We start from the raw sequence: 23,290 nt of genomic DNA, 5'->3' as shown, positions 1-23,290 counted from the left end.
ATCGCTTCGTAAGCCGACCATCCAGAAATAATTCCAATAGTAAATACAAATAGTCCTTCCAGATTAAACTATACCTACCATACAACACACTATTTATTAAAACAACATGTCAGTGTTATATATCCGGATTCACTGTAAATAAAATTAGTAACACAATATGAGGATTGTAAAATGACAATACAAAAATTCAAATCAATAACATGAACATGTGTGAGGTATAGTAGAAAAGACAAGCATTTTTTGCCATTATTAACTAAAAACTAAACCTAAAGGATTATCCCGAGTTTGATTCTAAGCTTCTCGATTAGCATGCTGAGCATTAAAGTGTTTTATTTCTTTTTTTAAATGTTGCGTAATTTAATAATATCTATTTTATAAATAAAACCTAGAAAACCTAGTGCAATCTAAAAATATTTATATAATGTGGTTAAGAAAACTTTATTCACAAATATTTTCTATGGGTACGGATTATTTTTTATGAATAATGAAGTGTTTAGATAAATTTTTCTACATATGTTGAATATAAATACTAAAATGTATATAAAATAAATTAAATCGGTGTGGAAAGAAAACATGATTAAAATATTTGCTGTAGTGTCCGATGACGTATGATTAGGAAAGGATTTAGGAAATAAGGATATTATTAATAAATCAACCTCCCAGTCTCTCGCTACAAACACGAATCTGCTAATCATGCTGTAAATCATTTCTATTATGTAACAAACATGAAGTGTGATACAACGAGCAGCGTCCAGGCAACGATGTTTAGAGCTTCGCAAAAGTAGTAATGATTAATGTTAATGTATCTCTATCCAGCAGACACAAACAAACAAAACAAAATAGTTTCCAGTCACGTGCTATTCACCTGAGCGGGTGGTGCGGGGGGAAGGGGCTCCTCGGGAGTCGGGGGCTCGGGTGCTGCTGCTCCAGACTTCGCTTGCTCCTCCATTTTGGGCGCGTCTTCCTGGCGCTCTTGCGAATCCTTCATACTCGACATATCCGAATCTTTCTGCGGAACGTCGTCTTTGGAGGGCAAATCCGCTATTTCAGAAGTCGGGCTGTTTACGACGGTGTCAGGGAGAGAGGTTTCTGAGAGCGGAGGAGGTAAAGATTCGGAGACTGAAAGTTCTGTCATGGATTCGGGACAAGACTCTGGCGGGGGAGGAGGTGGGAAAGAATCTGAGGGCGGTTCCGCTGCGGTAGTTTCCGATACATCCAAGTCTGAGAGTGCTCTTTGGAGAACTGGCGAATCGGATTCTGGCAATATGTTTTCTATTAGCGATTTCTCAGTTTCTTCACTGCTCGGTAAAGGTGCGTCGTCTGAAGATACGGGAGCCGGTAGGGGAAGGTCTTCGGATTCGACAAGATTTTGAGGAACATCAGAAATTTGGGAGACGGGTGAGTCGGGAACTATCGGAGAGGATTGGGGAGAATCGACTTGAGTGGGACAAATATTTTCCTCAACACTAGCTTGAATTTGGCTGGAAGGAATTTCGGAGGAAGGACTCGAAGCAGGAGGATCTAACGGGGCCGGAAGATCAGAAACAGCAATTTCATTAGGGGACACTACAGCAACATTTTCTAAAGGCGCAGACATTTCGGTTAATTTTACTTCGTCGCTTAACGCAGGTATAGCATTATCCGAAGAAGGAATATTTGGTTCGGCTGAAATTTCGGAAGGCGGGGAAGCGTTATCGTTAGGCAAAGCAGTCGGTAAGTTATTTACAGGACTTATATCACTCTGGGTCGACTGCACACTGTCCTCAGATTGGGTGGGGATAGAAGCGTCTACATCTACTACAGGCAGGTGGGTAACTGTATCTACGAGTGGTGCCATAGTCGACTCTGCGAACATAGTGAGGGAGGAAGGCGGTGGACAGGAGGGGAGAGGGGGCGGAGCCACCTCCACACCTCCGACCGCCTGCGCCGGTTCCTTTTCAACACAAACCTCGGCTTCGGCGACTACGGCGGCTTTCTCTTCCACGGGCTCTGGTGCCTGTTCGGCGGCAATTACTACTTCTTCAACCTTTTCATCCACCATAGCCGGCAAAGGAGCCTCAGATTCCACACTTTGAAGAACTTCGTGAACCATATCGTCGATTTTCAAATCTTTTATCGGTAAAGAATCGACACTCGGTATTTCCAGCTTTTCTTCAGGTTTGGGAGATTTTGGTGCTTCGACTTCGGGAACTTTATCGGCGATGATGGGCTGTTCCTCGATGGATGTGGAGTCGCCATTTTGCCTAACTTCTTCTTCCTTGGGAGTCTCCGGAGCGCTGCTTCCATTGGTCAGGGGTTCAGTCACAGGTGTTTCAGGCGCCTTCTCGTTTGCTCGTTCCGAATCATCACACTTGGTTACTTCATCTATAGCGGGAATGTCAGCCTTTGCCTCAACCACAGGGGTAACATCAGCTACCTGAAAATAAAGAAAATTCAAATAAATATAAATACGTACATGTGTATATTTAAAAATAAATTTAAAGTTTCCCAATATGCTGGAACATGTCACCTTTTTTGGCAGTGGTATACCGAAGACCCAGAAAATATTCCCATATTCTGTCCAAATACTATAATACTATATTTCACTCGAGGTTATCCGGGTAAGCAAAAAAAAAAAGGATCTTTGTGAATTTATCCGTACCACATACAGGCAAAAAAAAGGGCCTTTGTGAATTTCCACATAACTGATATGGGCACCCCGGTGGAAAAATAACTGATTTTAACATATTATTTTATGAGGTAGTTGAATGCATTTTCGCAGGGTGGTTCTATGTGTATGGACTGTAGAGGACTCTGTTCCCCAATGTCATTATTATTTTGGTATATTTGCTATTTAAAAATATGAGTCATATAAAAAATAAATTATAAAAATGGGAACATATTGTTATTAAACGTCTTCCTAATGCATTATTTCACTAACAGATTTTTTTTTTGAACTGCTTTTTTTCCAAATAAAATCTTCACTAAAACTCAAATCAGTCAAAGGGTTAAACATAGTGGTGGGATTCAGCAGGTTCGCACAGGTTTGCTAGAGCCGGTGCCTAAAATTTTTCAGAGTTTGTCAAACCGGTCCTTAACCCTTTGTTGTCACACAATATTCCGATTGTGATCATGTATTGGTGCATGCTCGGTTTACTTGGCCCGCCACGTTGTAAAAATATTTGAACCTCACGAAGAGAAAAAGATATTGAATAGATGAAAAAAAAATAGTGGAAAAATTCAGTTAAGTTATTGCACTTAGTAAAAAGAATATTGTGAAAGATATACGCTTCAGCATTTCTCAGTTATGTGAAAGTTCTATTTATGTGCAGAATAAAAAACAAATAAATGAATAAATGTAAAAACTATTTTTTTTATAGGGGAGGGAGGGATAGGGGTATTACCTAAAGGGCGAACCGGTTCTTGAAAATTTTAAATTCCATCACTGGTTAAACAGTATATTAAAGAAAAACGAAAATATAAAAAAAAATTATATCCTGAATTTTCCCTTAAAATCTGAAAAAAGAAAAACGCGAACTCGCCACTGCCCATCGATGAAAAAATTTTAAGTCATGAAAAAATCCCGAAAACAAAACAAATTCTAACAAAAATATCGTTGTCCTGCCGATTGATTTTTCAGCTACTGAAAAATATTGAAAATCCTAACAAAACCTAATTAGGAAAAAGAATAGTGAAAGAAAAAAAAACTAAAAATAATCACAAGATTCAAGAAATATTTTAAAACAAATAATAAAAAAATATATATATATATATATATAAGTATAATAATAATAATATATAAATAAAAAAATTAATTAATATTTTGAATAAATTTTATGTTAAAGTTTAAAAAATTTTAAGCGTAAATTAGATTTAAAAGTATTAAAAAAATTATGTTATAATTATAATAATTACAATAAAAGTTAAAAACTTTTGCCAGCGAGCTAATCTTCATCGACATCTCTCCAAATTTACTATTATTTTTTTTCTTTCACTCTGTTATTTGTTAATTATTTTTAATTTCATTGTATAAAAAAAAATGTTGTAAAAAAAATATGGCTGACTAAGTATTGCACCCACCACTTAGTCAAGCTGGAATAAAGAGTTATTATTATTATTATAACTAAATAAAATAGTTATAGAAAAATAAAGGTCAATAAATATTAAATATTTACAACAACAAAAAACAAAATGAGTGATGGAAGTACCTCGAGTGAACTCATGATGAAATTATAACGAGAAGTGAAGTTAAAATAAGAAGTCACCCGCAGGAGAAGATCACCTATTAGAACTAATTCACTTCTGTCACAACTGCTAAAACTATAAAATCCCGATAGCACAATACCAGAGTGTGTTGGCACAAGGAGCAGCTAACACTGAGCACTGCACCGTATGCAGGAAGCAATTTATATAGATTTTTTGACGCGGAATTATTTTCGCGTTTTTAGTCAAACACTTGGGTATATCTATCTGTATCTATACAGACGCGGCGCAATCAGTTAACAGCCTGGAGGATAGGATTACAGGCAATGCGACTGAAAATGTCACACACGCCGATAGACTCGATGCGCACCACCGACCTCGTCGATACACGACCAATATCAATCCTGTCACTCCTTCGCCGCCGCAATATATCGGGAAGGGCCAACCTTTGGATAGGCGCTCAGTAACCGAACGAGTGAAATCGTTTTTCAAATCCGATCTTAAATATGCGAGCGATTGCTCCATAAATTGGTCGGATAATGCATTCGCCTTGTCGCGCCAGACCGGTGTTTCCTGGCGAGGTTGCGCGAGACGCGATGCCCACTCTCTTCCCGAGCTGCAGCGGCTAGGCGAGGCCTCCCGCGCCCAGCTCGCGCCTTTCTTTCCTCAAACCCACGATCGACATTCGATTGACAATAATAATACCGAAAAACGTCAACACTGCGGATATGTGTCGTGTACTCGCGATGTGCGACACTCTCGAAATTTTGTTTTTTATTTACATATTATTTACGTCCTGTTTTCGGGTATCCCAAGGCCGTTCTAATTCCGACATAGATTTTCGATGTTTATAATCGTGTTGGGGTCTTGTCATTGACGTATTCATGGAACGACGCCCCTCCGAAATGCCGCCTACATCGTGCGAGAAGAAAGCTAAATTAACATTTTCCGAGTCGATATTACATTCGGCAGATTCTCGCGGTTTTATTGCGCAGATGTTCCGGAAACGGTTTCACGTCTAAAATATAATACAAATAACGTATGTCGAATACGATGCCAAAGTTAATTTGATCGACGAACCGAAACAAAACTTTTATATTTGTTTATTTAGTTGAAATACATTGACATAACTTAACATTTGGATGCTCGAATCAACTTACGTCGCCCGAATAATAATTTTCTATTCGTATTTGTCAAAAGTAAAACTTGAAAATTAAGGATCAAGTTAACACTGCATCGATCTAATACAGTGCCCTATGCACATTAGTGTAAACAAGGAACTGTACAAATAAAATTATAATAACAATTTCATTCAGAATCAACATAATTTTTGAACAGAAACACATAAATTATAACATTAAAATTAATTGAAACATTGCCCAAAATAAATCCACACTATGCAGTAAACGCACAGTAATCGACTACTAGAGGGTAAACAAAATACATCCCAATAGTTTACCGTACTTAAGTCACAATAATATTTTACGTGTATATTTATGCGACTTCTTGGGGAGTTTTACTGTTTATGAAGACATTAAATCAATAACACTATTAAATTATGAATATTTTTTAACATTAAAAACATTAACCTTTGTGTCGGCATATAAATGCGTACAATATAAAACACAGTGGTATCAATTTCCGAAGGCGTGGTAATCCTGAACTCAACACTGAACGCAAGGTGATATAATATTGGATTTATTGGAGTAGAAATTCACGCTTCAGCGGTTTTTATTATTTTATCCTTGATTCTGTGGTCGAAGGGAAACACTGATCCTTGTTTTGTATAAAAAAATGAAATGACGGCCGAAACTTTTGTGTCGTTAAAAAATATATTTAAAGAGGATTTTCAATCGCAAAAACAATGTCTAATCTTCACAATTAATTGTGTCGCTCGTCCATATTTTCCTTTAAAAATAATTCATTCAAAAATTCGAGTTTTACTTACTTTTCTCCAAACTTATATTATTATGTCAAAAAGCTCTGACAGTTAAATTATGACTAGACTGGTTGAGTATTTACCTATTTTATTTGTAAAAACCCTAGTAAATAATTTTACATCAATTCAATAAATCTGTTGAAGCCCAACTTGAAAAAAATCAAGTACACAACTAATATTTTGTATTTTAAAGTTTTTTTCTTTTGTAAAAACAATGTGTATAATATCTCGCTATGAATCACAGCATATCTGATTACTCAGCCCAAGTATCCAAAAAGAGATAATGTAATTCAATTATTGCATACATATTTGGTTACACAGTGTGGAATGTTTAACTTTGGAGCTTAGTACTTATGAAAGTGGAGGTCACACGGGGAAGTTGGTAAAACTAGATTGATGGTTTATATTAAAAACCTAGTATATATTTACATTGAATTTACCAGGTTCTAACAACATTACATAAACAAGAAAACATAAATTACACAACTTTATATTACATTCCCGAAAAAAAATTCCCACATAAACAACAATATTATACATTTAAGAAATTAATTACTCGTGTACGCCAAATTTCTTCAAAGAAAATGCGTTTATGATCAACTAGCACCGTATAACATACATGTATACTCCTATATCTAAGTCGGACGTTTAAGCTATTCATGTTTAAAGTTGACATTTGAAGTGCTGATGGATGAGCAAACTACCGAAATCAATTAGGTTTGTATAAAAAACTTGGCAAGGAAATAGTAAAATATTTGTAGCGGCTGTGTTTACATTTTCTTTGGGTCATCTTCTCGATATAAATCTTAAAAACGAGCGAAACATCCTTGTAAACGTATATAAATAATATATTAAAAACAACTTCGCATCAAATCGTAAACTTCGAGACCAATTACGTTCTTTATAAAAAATGACCGTACAGAAATTGTTTATGATTATTTTATGTTTGAAATATGAAATCGGAAATGAGATGTGTCTGTGTGTGTATACTACGTCATTTGTTTCATTTCATTAATATAAAGCACCCTTGAGGCGATGTTTAAAAAAAACTGCGATTAATAAATTATTTATAGTAAATAAGAAAATAAAAACGCCCCTGAGACGATATTTCTTAAAAATGGCGCGATATAAATTAACCAAATATTATCAACTACGTATACACGAATCATTACATAATATTTTGTTAGTCTAGTCTCTAGTTGTATGGGCCGACAGCAAACGTATGGCTATGATAGGGAGGCTGGTTTGCGCGCTGCCGGTGATATCGCGCTTCCTCCTGGCCAGACCTCGCGGGAAATGGCGGCTGTCGAGACAAAACAAACACGATCGGCGGACGAGTGGACTGTGCGGACTGACCACGAGAGGGGTTGGGAGGGGCGCAGCCCTGCTCTGTGTATGGGGGCACGGCGGACGAACGAGTCCACCATTCTCAATTCGCGAACCGTGGCCGGTGCACACCAGTCTCCAGTGTGTCAGCTAGCGTTAAGTGCAGTTAAACAAATTCCAATATTTACAATCTAAACAAAAAATTGAGTGCGGAAAGATGTCTAGCCCCTACCGCGACTGATCGCATTCTGAATTTGAACGTTCGAGATCTCAGCCTTAAACTTACCGCAGTTAAAATATGTATTTGAATATATTTACTCTACTTTCAGAGGCTTGTCTGCAGGTAGGATAAGAATGATGGGGAAAGTAAATGTAAAAAATACATCACCCAGAACCGCGGAAAACAAATTATATGTTATATTTATTTTGCAACTGGCGGGAATCGAACCCGCGACGTTTCGCTAGTTAATCTAGTCAAACTAAGCCTAATTAACTAAGCCATGGCGCCTAACAAAAATATCGAGTTATCTCTAAAACTCGATTTTGGGTTACAAAAAAGTTCGTATTGTCATGCGTGAAAAATATAATTCAATAGAGATAAAACCAAATATTTAACCTACACGATAATTACGTCGAGAAAACTTGTTCTGAAAACGGGCTTAGCAAGCAAATTCTGAAAAGCTCTCAACTAACTAAATTAAGTACGAGGCCCCGCGTTTGTAATTCAACCCTTCGCAAACACCATCACTCGTGTGCGCAAAGGGGTAAAGAAAACGAGGCGAGGGGACGAAACGACATTAGACATCCTAAAATTACAACGTGAAGCGGTTTAAATTTGGCTTGATATTACCATTTTCATAAGCTAGAACATTATTCCGCAAAGTGTGTGCCGCGGCACACTGGTGTACCGTGGTGATTAGTTAGTATGCCGCGGAAAAAAGTGTATTTTTTGTGAAAATAACACATTTGCCCCAAATTTTGATTGCCTGTGCTCAGTTAAGTGGGCTCACATTTCGCATTAAACGTAATATCGCTCACTCCTTTCAAGAACGTCATAAATAAAAAATCGACGATTTCAGTTGTGCATGTTTTCGGAATGCTCAGAAAAGGTACTATATTCCAGCAAAAAGAGGCATATTTTTAACTTAATATTACCCGCTACAGAGCAGAAAGTGTTGTTTTTGCATTTTGAGGAAAAGGTGTTGTTTAATTATTTTTTTAATAATTTTTTTTTTCAAATGGAAAAAAAACCTTCAGGTTATACCTAAAAAGCTCTGTTGCACAGTAAAAATTTCAAAAAGTGGCTTGATATTTATTTTTAATACATTGTATTGTATTTTTAAACTTTAAAAACGTTCTCCTGAAAAATCAAGTTTTTTGATTTTTGACGTTCTTGAAAGGAGTGAGCGATATGTTAAACATGTTACTATAATATGGTTAATATGCACTTCTGAAATTTCTTGATTTGGTAGGTGTACCTTGAATAGAAAAAGTTTGCGGAACACTGAGCTAGAACATCCATAATATGGAGAACATTCGCATAAATAAACGCACACGATATAGTAATATGTTAAGATGCAATGAGCCTTCAAACGATCTAATGAATATAAATGTACGGAGGATTTTGAATTGCGCGTATAATACGTAGGCGTGGGCTGTTTGATTTAGTTTAATGGTGGAGGAATAAACTATTGTCGAGGAGAAGGCAGAATGAGAGAAAAATAAACATCGTGGTTTAGAAATAGTATTTGTACATCTATTGTCCCATAAAATTATTTGTTCAAGGAACGTCGATATATGGAGATTGATAAATAATATTTCTTTTTTTTGTTGATAGGTACCAGAGAAGTAGATAACACTTTAACGTAAATATTTCTGTTGACAGCGTCCATCAAATGAGTAAATAATAGTTTTGAATGATAAAGTTATCACACATGAAAGGTTGGTATCTCAATTCTTAGTGTATTGTGTAAATATGTCAATTTTAAAATGCTAAAAATGGAAGATATCATTTTATTTAAGAAAAAAACCACACATAGATAGAATTATATAAATCTATATATTAATATTTTGATCATTAAAAAAAACGATAAATTATTTTCCGCCCTTGTAGATCGTCTTTACTATTCACGATATCGGTTGCATGAGATTTTTTTAAATGTATTTCAAACTTTTTTGGAAATTGAAACACATGGAATAAGTAACAAACACATGATAATACATTTAAAAATATATACAACAAAGAAAAACCGTGTATAATATATGTCTTATTACATAATACCGTGATAACGGCAAAAAAAAACGTTAACTCTAAAATCCTCGTTTGAATAATCCCTGTTCTTTAAAGCTTAAAGCTTTCTTAAGCTGAATTTATTTTTAAACCACATAAATATGACATCTTCAACTATTTAGTGTATTTCGCCAGTTTATAAAACGTTGAAGACTTTGTAATATGCATCATTAATTCAAAATTTTATATTTTCGAGTTAACGTTTTTTGCTAGTATACTAACGATACGGATTTTTTTAATGTTATTAATATTATCATTTTGTGTTTTTCCTTACTTCATGTTTCAATTTTTTTTAAAATTAAAAACATTATTAAGGAATCGCACGCAAACCTGGAATTTCGCGAACAGGACATCCACTGCTGACAATCCGTCGTCAGTTCTCATCTAAACTTCGAGACGCGAACCTGACTTGGGAGGATGCAAAGGAGCTCGCAGTCGACAGAAAAGCCTGTAGGCAGTTTGTGGACTCCGTTTGTTTTTAAAAATTTAATTAAATACTTTTATTTTAAACAACTGGTATGAATACGAAAATGTGCGGTGATCACAGCCAAACCTTAAAATCTATATTAATGTAATAATACCCGATTGGGATATATTAAATCTATTTAAAAAAACGCACGATACCGATACATCATGATGTAATTATTCATAATAACTAGTATCGCTAGGTTTTATGAATGAATGAGAAAATAACGGCTCTTATGATGAAACTGGTTTTGAACAAAAAATTTAAGTATTCAATGAAAGTGAAATACGAAAAAAAATACATCAATTTACACCAGCCTACGCCTTTGCGATTGTATTAAATCTATATCAGTTACGAATAAAATAAAATGGTATATACTTTACGCAATGTAATGCATAAGGCTTGTATTAAATGTTTATTTATTTATTTCATTACTGGAGAAAATGGGAGAGCCAATTTATCTCACATTATACAGTGCGATCTCCCTTTCATTCCATTATTACAATTTATTTGTTTGAACAAAATAAAAATAAAGTAATTAAGCTTTGTAACAAAATAATGAAACCCCAAAGAATAAAAGAGACACGTGTTTTATAATAACAATAGGTAGGTTAATAGATTTTATTCGTGATGGCTATGGGTAATGATGCAGTGTTTAGGTTGCAGTGATGCGCGGAACTGCATCGAGCATATCACGCGACGCGCGATCTCTGAGTGGCGTATTTCCGTTTGCGTGTTCGACAGGAGGCAGTTCTACCTCCAAACAGAGTGTTGAATGGGACAGAACTCATCTAGAATGAAGCGCGAGTGTAATGACAAACGCGTTGATTGGGCGCCACAAATTCGTGTTTATTTTGGGGCATTCATTTTTACTGAGACATTAAACAAAACACGGTAGGCAGACATTTCCACGAATGAATTATGTATCTTATATTTATATATTTTTAATTGGAAAAATGAAATAAGAAAAATATAAATGTGAATTCAACACACAAATGTTGCTTACGAAAAACCGTGCTTGTTTGTAGGTTCCATTGAACACGCAAACGGAAATACGGCGCCGGATGTAATGTTTCCTCATTTGCAATTATTATTTTTGTTGTTATTCCAGAGGGGTGAACAATCGTTTGAGATCTCTAAAGCTCGTATTCACACACTTCCGTTTCCAACGGGAAACGAGCAGTAAACTACAAACTACCAATACAGTTATCTGCGTAACATCATCCTGTAAACAGCAGTCAGTACAACCACGAATATTACATAAATAATAAGCGACAAGTTATTTTTGGTGAGCGTTAATTATAATTAAGTATTCACTTCAAATCGGAGAATTAAATATCCGGGAATGTGGCGAGAATCCAAATAAATTCTATTTATTATTTGAATGCGATCTTTAAAAATATTATGTTTATGCTTATGCCATTTTGTTGGATACGTTTTATTGTGAATTTGCGTATTTACCAAACTGATTTCACTGCGTTTTATGTATCGGGCATCAGGGTTATAAATAAAAAGCGATTAATAGAGACCTCGTGCTAAAGTGAAACGCAAAAGAGCTTCTCGTGCGAGCTTTTAACAGCTGTTATTGTAGGTTCCGTCGTAACAGAGTAGGTGTCCATCCATCCATCTGAGATATTTTAAAGAGTATCGCTTTCTTTTTCTCTCTTACGTAACTACAAGAAAAGCTCTTAAAAATCTAAGATTGTAGGTACATATTACCTAAAAAGAAAAATATTTTCAAAAATCAGCTTAGGGCTGAATTATTATTTGGTTACAAAAAATATAATAAGTGCGTAAAATAAAGTATTCGTATTGAAAATAATTATTTAAAAAATTAAAATGTGATTTATCCGAAAAATCGGTAAAATTTTAAACACGTTTAAATTTTAAAACAAGCAATAGAATGAAGATTTTAGTTTTCAATAAGTTCACTATTCTTAAAGAGTATTGTCCGCCTTCGTAGTGTAGTGGGCAGCGCGTTTCGCTACCGCGCTGAAGGCCCGGGTTTAATTTCCAGGGAAGTCAAAATAAATATTAGTGATTTTCACTTAAATGTTTATTTAATATCACCCTGTTCTGAATAGTACCTGAAGCGCAAGATGGATCGGATCACCTTGCCTTTATGTGATTAACGATCAAGATAACACTACGTAGATGGGATGCAGTGCCCTATCCACTATAAGTGCGGATGAGTATTACAATAACACGGTTACATGGTTAGTTATTTGAACAGCGGAAATAAAATATATTATGGGTGTCTTCTTAACTTGATCTGAAATATCTATCGTTCCTCTTTACATTAAAGAAAATGGAAGTTTGAGCATCCCAGTGCGACTTGGCATTTGGCTGGCTTAAGCGATCACATTATACACTTGTGTAACGTTCACCATTCCGCCTATTGTTGAATATCCATATTGCATTAATTATTAAAACCAGTATATATGTAATGGTCTCCAATGTGATATAATAATTAATATAAATATTGAAATAAAATATGATGTAATTTATGGATGGTTGCTTTACCATAAAACGTTGTAAGAGATAATGTACTAAATATATTGATTAAAACGACGCCATATTTCCTGAATCTATCAGGCACACTTAATATTCAGAAGTCACTGTTACTTGTGTCGTGAAATTGATTATATGCCAGAGTATCAGAGATAAAAAAGGGTACGATGTGAATCACGTCCCGAAGTCGGATTGGAAACGAGTCGTGAGGAACAAATGGTTATAATGGTGATGTACAAAATGAGTAAGTACATACGAAGTTTTACTAGTGCTTCCGTGAGAAGGCAGTCGGTGGCCACCCCGCTACAACTAGATCGCGGCCTAATACTTGCATGACTCAGCGTAGTTGGAAGCTTTTAACTTTTAAACTTAACATAGGTACTTACGTAAATATTCAGAGGGTATTGAAAACAAGCATTGGCATCTTAAAACAGGCCTTAATAGTTATATTACTTGACGATTATATTGTAAAAGTAGGACTAGTTAATAAAAATAAAAATAAAACAGAAAAACTTTTAAAAATCATCAAATATGTGGAAAAACTACTAAAAATCATTATTCTAATTATTCGATACAAATATGATGAAAAAAATATTTCAATATAATATTTCATCGTTAGAAATAAAAAATCTTTTTCTGTATCGTTAATTGAACATACAGAACCCTAAGTTCTAGATTATAGATATGAGATATGTCAAAATTTAAGAGAAAGAAATGTAAATATTGATAATAATTATATTTGTTTGGAAGATATGACATTTTTATCACGAAATGACATTTTTATTTGAAGTAATGTAAAACTTAGGGTGCAATACAATACCATAGCAGGAGTTAACTCGATGTTTCCAAAAACAATATTACAAAATAAAGTATAAAACATACGTGTATAAATCACATAAAAATAAACAAAAACGAAGTTAAGGGAAAATACGTAAAGATTGCATTGTATGAATAAGACAAACAGGAAGGCACAGCATTACAATAGCACATCATAGGTGGTATAATAATAAAAACATGTTTGATGGATTTTTGTCAAAGGTTATCCAAAAGAATCACACTGCACATATGCGAGCATATAGAATCCTTTGTACTTCTGTATAAACATGAATTATTATGGATAGTAGGTTGGGACAGTGTAACAAAGAGTTGTGATTTGGGTACCTGATTACTGTTACTATTTTTGTAACAAAAGTTGATTTAAATTTTGTTCTTTGGTGGACAAATGCATTCTCGAGGAAAAACTTTTACGATTATTTTCGCATAAGAAGGTAAATTAAAATTGTAAATATGTGAAGTAAAAAAAATGTATTAAGGCAATTTTTTAAGAAGGCAATAGAGATTTGATGTTTTAAGTATGTTTTATTATAAAACCACTACGTAATCGGTTTTATTTATGACCGGACGCGTGATGTTATTGATAGAGAACCCGCGTAGCACGCGATGGGGAACGCAATTCTAACCACTCGACCGCGACAAGGATGGCTCTCAAATAATACAAAAAATTGAGGGTAGAAAAAATACCGTACACTAAAATATGGGTATATAGGGAAAAAAACTATCGACTTGAACAAATGGATAACACGACATTTGAGGATATTATAAATAAACACAACAATCTCCGAAGGCTAAAATCCTAAATAAACAACCTTAATGTCAGATTTGAAAAATAGTTTAAAAAAATAGGAAAACGTATTGATATGAAAGATAAATGTACAATTATACAAAATAATACAAAAATATATTTTGATAATTTCAAAAATACAGATCATTATATATTTCTTCAATATGTTCATATTATAATCTCTTCCACACTTGACGTTTTTGTAAGCCGCTTGCTTCCATTGTACGTTTATTTGATAAAAATTAAATAAAAAAAATCATCTTCTTATCGAGCAGGTACTAAAAAAATCATTTAAATGATGCAAATACTGAGAAGGTTCGTTTTTTTTATAACTCACGGTTTCGATACTACCATCAAGTTGCCACCAAAATTGATCCTTATTCTTTATGGTCCGAATTCCGATGTTGATAATTTGTACTCAAACGCCACGCGAGTCGCATTCCATCACGTGATTTCCTACGCGCGGTCCCTAACAAGGAATGCGCGATATGGGGGCCCTCGGATGGATAATTCGTTAGGGGGACGGCTTTCACCCGCTCCATATCTTCCGAACCGCCGGAGCGTGTCAATCGGGCGCGAGCGGTCTCTGCCCGTCGGTCATGGCTCACGGCTCATGGCTCGGGCTTATACATTAAGGTGGAGACTGACCGGAGCATTTCATCGTAAGCTCGCATCGTAACGTAACACGTTACTATGCGAGCATTCAGGCAGTCAGTACACCGAATCGAGCGCTCCATCCATAGTTTCGGATGTTCGATGATGCTCGCCGCGAGAGATGTTACGACGTTATGTTACGACGAAATGCTCCGGCCAGTCTCCACCTTTATACAACCGCATGATCTCCACATGTCCCATGGCCGATGTACGTAGACCTACGGTTGCTGTCACCACCCAACTCCGCGTTGCAGGAGCCTGGGCGAGGACCTATCCGACATTGGATCCGTAATCCGCAATTTTGACAAGGTTTTTTGTCCTCAAATTCTTTTATATATTGCTTATTTTTTCTGAACTAAAATTCACAATTCAGGATTGATAAAATATACAAGTCATTTCAACCCATGTAACTTAATTTAACTGTCAGTTTTTTGCAGTATGGTTAAACATATCTTCTTACGGTAATTATTTTTTACACATCCTTGTACTGATATTTCTGATATTACCTTCACCCACGAGCTTTTAAAGACAACAGCTAGAGGCGCGTCGCAGGAGCCAGAGTGAGAACCTATCCAACATCGGATTCGTGATAGTTCACAAGGAACTGTCACGAGAGGTGTTATCATACGTACATGATTTAAAAAAGCAAAATACATTGGTACCATAAACCAAGCTAGGACACAAAATGCCGAACTCTCTTCTAGTGGAACGGACGATCTGTGGACGACAAACAACAGTCCGGCTTCTCCTGAGGAGTTTTACGTGGTTTCCTCCCAGCAATGAGCAAATACTAGATTATCCCTCTTGTTCCCAACACAGATTAAAATAAAACATTTTAAAGTTAGAAGAAACAATAACCCACTAAATGATCTATAAAAAGCTTGTACACAATAAGCAAGGAAAAAATAAATGCAACTCCCATCTTAAAAAAAATTGTAATCATAAAATAAAAACAACTGCGAGTCACAATCGGTAGTATCCATCCTCTTTATCTTTATTGGTGTTATTGTCTCTCACTGGATGGTAATTATTCGAAACGTCAATAGCCAACGCGATGGGAGGTCGAAATGTTCTTTGCATATTCATCAGTCATACAATCGAATACCTACAGACTTATGTACCGATAAGTAACTGACGATCTTTCTTCTTCTTCAAACTCTTATCCGCACCCGATGGTGCAAAGGGCACTGCATCATATAAACGCAGTGTTATCTTAATCGTTAACACACGAAGGAAAGGCGATCAGCCCACCGCTTCGGGTATCAGTCCAGAGTAATATTGAAGAAATATTAGAGTGAAAAAATCACTTATATTTTTTGACCCTCGAAACTGGGACCTCCAGTACGGTAGCCAAACGTGCGGACCATTACACCACGGAGGCGAACGATCTTTAAGCGCACACTAAAAGATACAAACTTCTATTGATGTATTTTCGATCTAGATTCGGGATTAACGCCACAATATTTACAGGCGAGGGGTATCAGATCGTGCCTATCCCGTATTCCGATAGTGAACGGCAGGCGAACAATACGATTGTGGCAACATCACGTACAGACGATGAATCAGATTTAACATACAAAAGGAGTTATCCGAGGCCGCTCGCTATTCAGGAGGTGCTCGCGCGCGAGGCAGACGACGGCCGCTGAGGCCGACGCGCCTGTCCTTGGAGGATAGTTTGATGAGGCGAGCGTTTATTAAACCCGAGTTTATTAATAATACGACCGGACGCTGCGACCAGAATATCTGCGGGGTGAGGTCAGTGCAAACAAAAAAACGCAGATATCACGAGATAAAATATACATGCATAAATAACATATGTTAGCAGTAGCATGACAAATAATATTTAATAGGTTATTTTTTCACATCAATGTATTTGAATTCATTCACTTTCGTACTAACTCTTATCCGCAACCAATGGTGCATAGGGCACTGCATCGTATTATCATCGTTATTTATATGAAGGCAAGGTGATGATATAAGCAACGATCCTGCGTCTTTATATGCGCTTCAGGGACCAGTCCAGGGTAATATGATATTAAATAAATATTATAATGTAAAATCACCCATATTTATTTTCGCCCCCCCCCCCCCCCGGGAATTTAACCCGGGACCTCCAGCACGGAAGCTAAACACGCTTACAATTACATCACAGAGGCGGACCAAATTTTAATCAGTTGAAGAAATGTGTTAGTCGGATAGTAACTTTTATCAGCCGAAGATGGTAAACAACCGAATCCATGAGCTGCGTGTCGCTGACGGACATATCCCAGCCTTATAATGTACAGTGGAACCTCTCATAACGAGTAATTCGCATAAAGAGCAAAAAAAATGGTAAAAATTGCTCGCTTAGCGAGCGATATTTCGCGTAACGAGTTACAGAGAAAGGACAAGTCCCCTTTTCACGAGCATTCACATGTGAGACGGGCGCTAGTCAAAACAAAAAATGTTTCGCTTAACGAGTGAGATTCTGGAACGAATTATGCTCGTTATGAGAGGTTCCACTGTGTTATTCTATTGTATGTACGTTAATAAATGATGGTATAAGTATAAAGCCGAATAGATGTCCCTCCAAATTACGTCCGAAACTAGGACCAGATGCTCAACACGCGGTGGAGCGGTGGGGAGGCGGGAAGTGAGGAGTGGGAACGGTAACATTGACCTCCAATGCAGCTAGCAGCCTAAAATAACACTCAGGATTAGCATTCCATATCCCTGAAGGAAGGAGCCGGTAGCCGTAATCCGCCGAGAGGCTGGAGGAGGATAAGACAGGATAATCATTATTTAAAGACAAAGGAATTATAAGATAATCGTTATTATAAAGACACGGTTCTGATTTTTAATTAGAATCTATAAAAACTTACAAAGACGGACATTAAACAAATATAAAGATAACAAAATCTTAAAAACTAAAAGTGAAAATCATTAAACGGTAATTACTTAAATCTCTTAGATCGGAGATACTTTTTCCTTTAACAAAAAATGTTGGAATCCTTCCAATCAATTTACATTTTTTTAATGTCTTAAAGATGCTCGACTCAGTTTGGTATCTAGCTATAAGGAGAAGACACAAATAAATATATAAAAATAGTTACTAATTGAAATTCCCCTCTACAGAAGCATAATTGAGTTTTGGAAAGCACTGGCTCTAAAGAAATAAACAGTTTTTTTAAATATTCTGTAATCGATAATTTTGGGCATAATTGGTGAAAACAATTAACAACAATATTTATTGCATGCTACACAAGAAAAATTATAGCCCCCGCAACAGTTTTTTTTTATGTAATCGAGGTTAACAATACGGGTGAGGATTTTATTGCTCTGACCCCCATGGACACACGGACAAGGTAAAAGCGGTAAGTAAGGGGAGGTAAACAGATGGCAGCGCTAAGGGTGAGGGTAGGAGAACTTAACTACCCAATCGGGATATCGAGTCTTCATTCCAGATGATTGCACTCTTTGAAGATAACAAAGGTAATCTCTCAAATTAGATTAATTTAGGTCAGGTTAAGGGTATTTGTAAACGCTCAAAAAAGAATAGAGCCAAATAATAAAATAACAAAGACTTACAAAAGTACTATAAAAAACGTATGTTACTTGGCAAAAACAGACCCTCCGGGATACTTAAGTAAATAAATACTAACCCACAATGGTAACAAAATGGGAAATTGTGCGCAATATGGCCGTAAGACAACAGTCACCCCCTTTAAAAATGTCGAGCTAGAAGGGTCAGAACGGACAATATGCACACTCACTCGTTGAGAGGGTTCTACGTAATACACCCGATACGCCATACGTGTGTAGATACAGGCTTTCGATTTTAATGAAGAGGGTGTGTGCTTTCAAAGACCTTTATTGATGTCATTCCAAGTATCGAAAATAAATCAAAATACCAATATTTTTCATCCAAGTTTCGACCAATTGGTATTATAAACGAAGAACTTAATGTAAACGTAACATTAAAACATGGAAAAAATATAGCATGTAAAATGAAATGAAAATATTTCTTACTTCTTTCGTTTTCACCGGTGGAACACAACGGATGGGTTGCCCGTAATAGTAATAGAAAAAGTTGTTCTTGATCCAAGCGAACATGGTGAACAGAAGACGGTAAAAGCTAAGAACGGTTCGGTGGATCGCGGTGTACTCTCGCGCTGCAAGTGCACTGTGCCCGGCAGAGTACTGGCGGTGGCGAATAAAAATTACTGCAACTGGCGGAAACAATCAAGCACGCGTCGCAAGAATGCACTTCGTTCGAGAGTTCATTCCGCTTTACGGCGACTGCGCGGACTTGGCGCGTACTGACAGATAACCTGAGGGGCACTGCCCAGCTTTCTGCCCTCGTTACGTTCAATTGTGTTAATGAACTCGAAAAAAATCACCCCTCTCCCGCGTGACACTGAAAGCGAAAGTTTGACAATGACGAACAGGAAAAATCTGGGTATTTGGGTCACTTTTCACGGCGACTCATTAGACAAACCGAATGCTGGCGTTTGCACATTGGAGTGCCGGTAAAAATAGCCGCCGGTATCCGTGAGTAATGACGGGAAGATACATGTATATTTAGGTACCGTTCTCCAGAACCAGAATATCTAACGGCTTTCGCAGATGCACACAACTGCGTCATTCTTTCAAGAATCATCCTGGTACGAAAATATAGCGCGTCGCAATATTTTAATACGAATATATCGAAGCAACCTCTGAACTACAACGACACGAGTAGATCTCATGCGCAATGTTTACATATCAATTAGTACGAGAGTACGTTCTAATCGTGTTTGAAATTCAATTAAAGAGAGTGTCCAATTAAATTTATCAATAAATTGTGAAATAAACAATATTATTATAGTAATGAATCGCGAACTCTCGGAATGCATTTAAAATTGATGGGCGAATCCGCCCACACGCGCGTGAATCACAACACCGGCCTACCGATCCGCCTACAGTCCTACAGAGTGGAGAGCGGGCCGACTCAAACCTGTCTCGCACGCCCCCAAACTATTAGGTGCAACTGCAGCCACGGTACTGACCTGCGACTCACAAATTCTAACTAAAGCTTCCCCCGAAGTTCCGATTGTAATTTTGTTAAAAAAGATAAATTAAAATAAATAAATGTAACCCTACGTGTACGAGTATTCCCACATATAACTGACACTTCTTGACAAAAACAGTAAATAAATACGGCATACTTTCAGCCCACAACACGAGAAAAGTCACTCAGCATTCTTGTATTTACCTTTATATTGCATAATAGGTAAATATTACTAAAAGAAGTTCACGTTTTTTATTTGCATGTAATTAAAATTTTACGCAAATTATCTTAACTTGGATAGACCTACGGATGGTTGCTCATTTATGATTCTAATATTTTAACATTGTAATAATAATACTATCGCTTTCGTACACTTTCGAAGTAGCCGCAGTAGCTTGTACAGGTATGCAACCCCAAGTGCTCTAGCCATCACTGCTATTATCATTTCCATACTATTTCTCCTGAATTTATTTCCAATATAGTAATATGTAATAAACTTCACTCTAAACTCCTTCACTTATTTCATATGTATCCCGTTGAATATATTCCACTCGTATATCAAAGAGTGCAGGAATGATCACCCTGTTTACATGCAACCAACGATGTAGTCGGTCTCAGACTATAGGTCGTTGAGATTCTGTGCGAATAAGTGCCAAAAGAAACAATAATTATGCATATTCCTCATAACTCAAATAAATTTCTCAAAATATTATAACATAAATAACGAAGTCGTACCTGAAGCATTATATCATACTGTGGGTGCAAAATATTATGCGCGACTTAATAATATGAATTCTACCAACACTTCGCTGAATCGACTCATAATGTCGATATGTTGAAGCAATTAAAAAATGCACAACCTACACGAAGAAAAATAGTAACAAAAATGTATTCTTAGTATTTATTCTAAAGTCTCGTTATTTTACAGTTATTCACTGCTATCGTGTAACTGCTATAACTAGCCCTTGGTTTAATTTAGGCATTGCATGTATTACCTTTAATGCTTTCGATAAATAAGCACTATACTAATATATGTACATATTTAAAAACGAAAGAAACGAAAAACTGCTGTTTTTGAAAGATAAATAACGCGTAGAATTATCTCTGAATTTGTACCACGTAGTTAAAAATACAATAATTACAAGAAAGATTTATGTGTTTTAGGTATCGACCACGGAAGTGATTCCAAAGCGCAGAACATCGCAAAATATAATGATAGCTGGGTCCATGTTGCGACATTTTGTGGCTTCTTTTGTTTTGTTGAAGGGGTATTATAGCCGTCGATTGAGTCATTTAGCTCGAGTATTAAATTATATACAGACGGGGGAAGGTCTCCACGCTGATAAATTAACTGTCCAGGCTGCAAGTTTGTCCTTGGCAAAGGTCCAACACGAGTGCGGTGGCAGTGCCCGCCGTCCTCACTCGCGAAGCCCGTGACACATAATGAGATTACTGGAACTATATACTAAGAATACTGCGCATATGCACACAGCATATCGCTCACTCCTTTCAAGAACGTCATAAATCAAAAATCGACAATTTTTTGTGCATTTTTTCGGAATGCCCAGAAAATGTACTATATCTCAGCAAAAGCGGCTTATTTAAAACTTAATATTTACCCGCTACAGGGCAGAAAGTCTATTGTTTAATTTTTTTAATATACTAAATATTTTTCAAATGGAGAGTAAACCTTCAGGTTTTACGTAAAAAGATCTGTTGCACAGTAAAAAGTTAAATAAGTGGCTTGATATTTATTTTTAATACATTGTATCATATTTTTAAACTTGAAAAACGTTCTGGTGAAAAATCAAGTTTTTATTTTATTTATGACATTCTTGAAAGAAGTGAGCGATATGACACAAAACGAGGGTGAAGTTAGGGTTCATTTAAAAGGATTTAAAAATAATAATAAATACTTGCGGGGTATATTTATTTTTAGCCTTGGTGAAAGGGCGACGCCAAGTCGAGGTAAACAAAATAACAAGGATTTCTAACGGTTGGAATCTAACCCATTAACGTAAGCACGTAATCGACACGCTATTTCATATTTACTTTAATTAGTTTAAAGTCATAACACAAACAAGTGAAACATTATCTAATAGTACAAGGGTAGGGTATTCAATTTAATAACAACGATACATACATTAGCGATATTAAATTATTTAAATGCTTGCTACCGATGTCTGAAGAGTGACGGGAGTATAATTCTATGATCATTTTTAATGGAATGTGTCGCACACTCCCAGATACTTAATTGCAAATAATTGACATTTTAAAATAAAGCCTTTTAACCCTTTCAACTCTGAATTTACTTCCACATTAACCATTAACGCCTCTTACTTGATTTTTTTTAAATACATGAATTTGTTTATTTTTACTACACAGCGAGAACGCGGCTTTTAACTTTGAGTATAATTTTATTAAAATTATGGCTGATCATATTACAAGGTATAAAATAAAATCGATTTCATAATTTTATCAGAATGAGATAAACATCTAGCAAAATGTTTTTTTTTTATCATGAAGGGCGTCGCAACGAAGTACATATATATTACTGCATTTTCACATGTATTACCTTTACTGCAAACTTTTTAACAACACAGATATAGATTTAATTCTGATGATAAAAATAAATCATTTTTATTTCCAAAGTTCTAATTAGAAATACCATACATCAAAAATATGGTCTGAACAGGAGACATTTTCTAGAATAAGCTATAGAGTTACGAGTAAATGTGCATTTTGTATGGTATGGAATAAAATATACGGAAAGAAATTTAGCTGGTGACAGGTCATAAACCCTGCAAATGCTCAACAGTTTCATATTCCTTTTCCTAAAAAATCTTTCATCTCTGCAGAGACATCCACAAAGCTCGTAATCAAAATCGTTGTGGTAATTTTAAGGATATATTTTTACGAAAATTGCTCATTGTATAGCACGGGATAGGATTATTATTATCATCAAAGAAAAGGCATTTCTTAAAGTTTACGAAGTTTTCCGGCATACCCATCCGAGAAAATGAGTTGTTCGCAATACTAAGCTCCATAATTAATGGATATTGTTCGGCTCGAATGAATACGATTAAAAGTTTTCCCAGGATAATAACGAGCATTCTACTTCACTAAGTTCTTACGACTTGCATCAATATAAAATATTATTCTCGCGGAAAAGCGAGATACCCAACGCCGCCTTGCATAACAGTCGGCAGTTAGCTGTTAGCACAGGCAGCGCCCTCCCTCGGACACTCGAGGAATCGATAGTCTAGATATTT

At 36.0% G+C, this 23,290-nt stretch overlaps 1 protein-coding gene across 10 annotated transcripts in view; it reads right to left on the bottom strand.

The window, feature by feature from the left end:
* Positions 1-23,290, bottom strand: part of LOC148312542 (uncharacterized) — a 63,961-nt gene that overhangs the window by 2,084 nt on the left and 38,587 nt on the right. For 9 of the 10 annotated variants that reach the window (XM_088277207.1, XM_088277216.1, XM_088277212.1 and 6 more), the window contains one exon: positions 866-2,416. In XM_088277207.1, coding sequence (XP_088133333.1) covers positions 866-2,416 — 1,551 coding nt within the window. Of the gene's footprint in view, positions 1-865; positions 2,417-18,997; positions 19,151-23,290 lie in introns of those variants that run through there. The other variant, XM_088277217.1, reaches the window with a different exon arrangement.

This window comes from Brachycentrus maculatus, unplaced genomic scaffold (genome assembly GCF_059751285.1).
Source record: "Brachycentrus maculatus isolate JH-2025_06_01 unplaced genomic scaffold, ASM5975128v1 h1tg000039l, whole genome shotgun sequence".
NCBI lineage: Eukaryota > Metazoa > Arthropoda > Insecta > Trichoptera > Brachycentridae > Brachycentrus > Brachycentrus maculatus.
The sequence above is the reverse complement of the archived record's forward strand: the minus strand, read 5'-3'. Positions and strand labels throughout refer to the sequence as shown.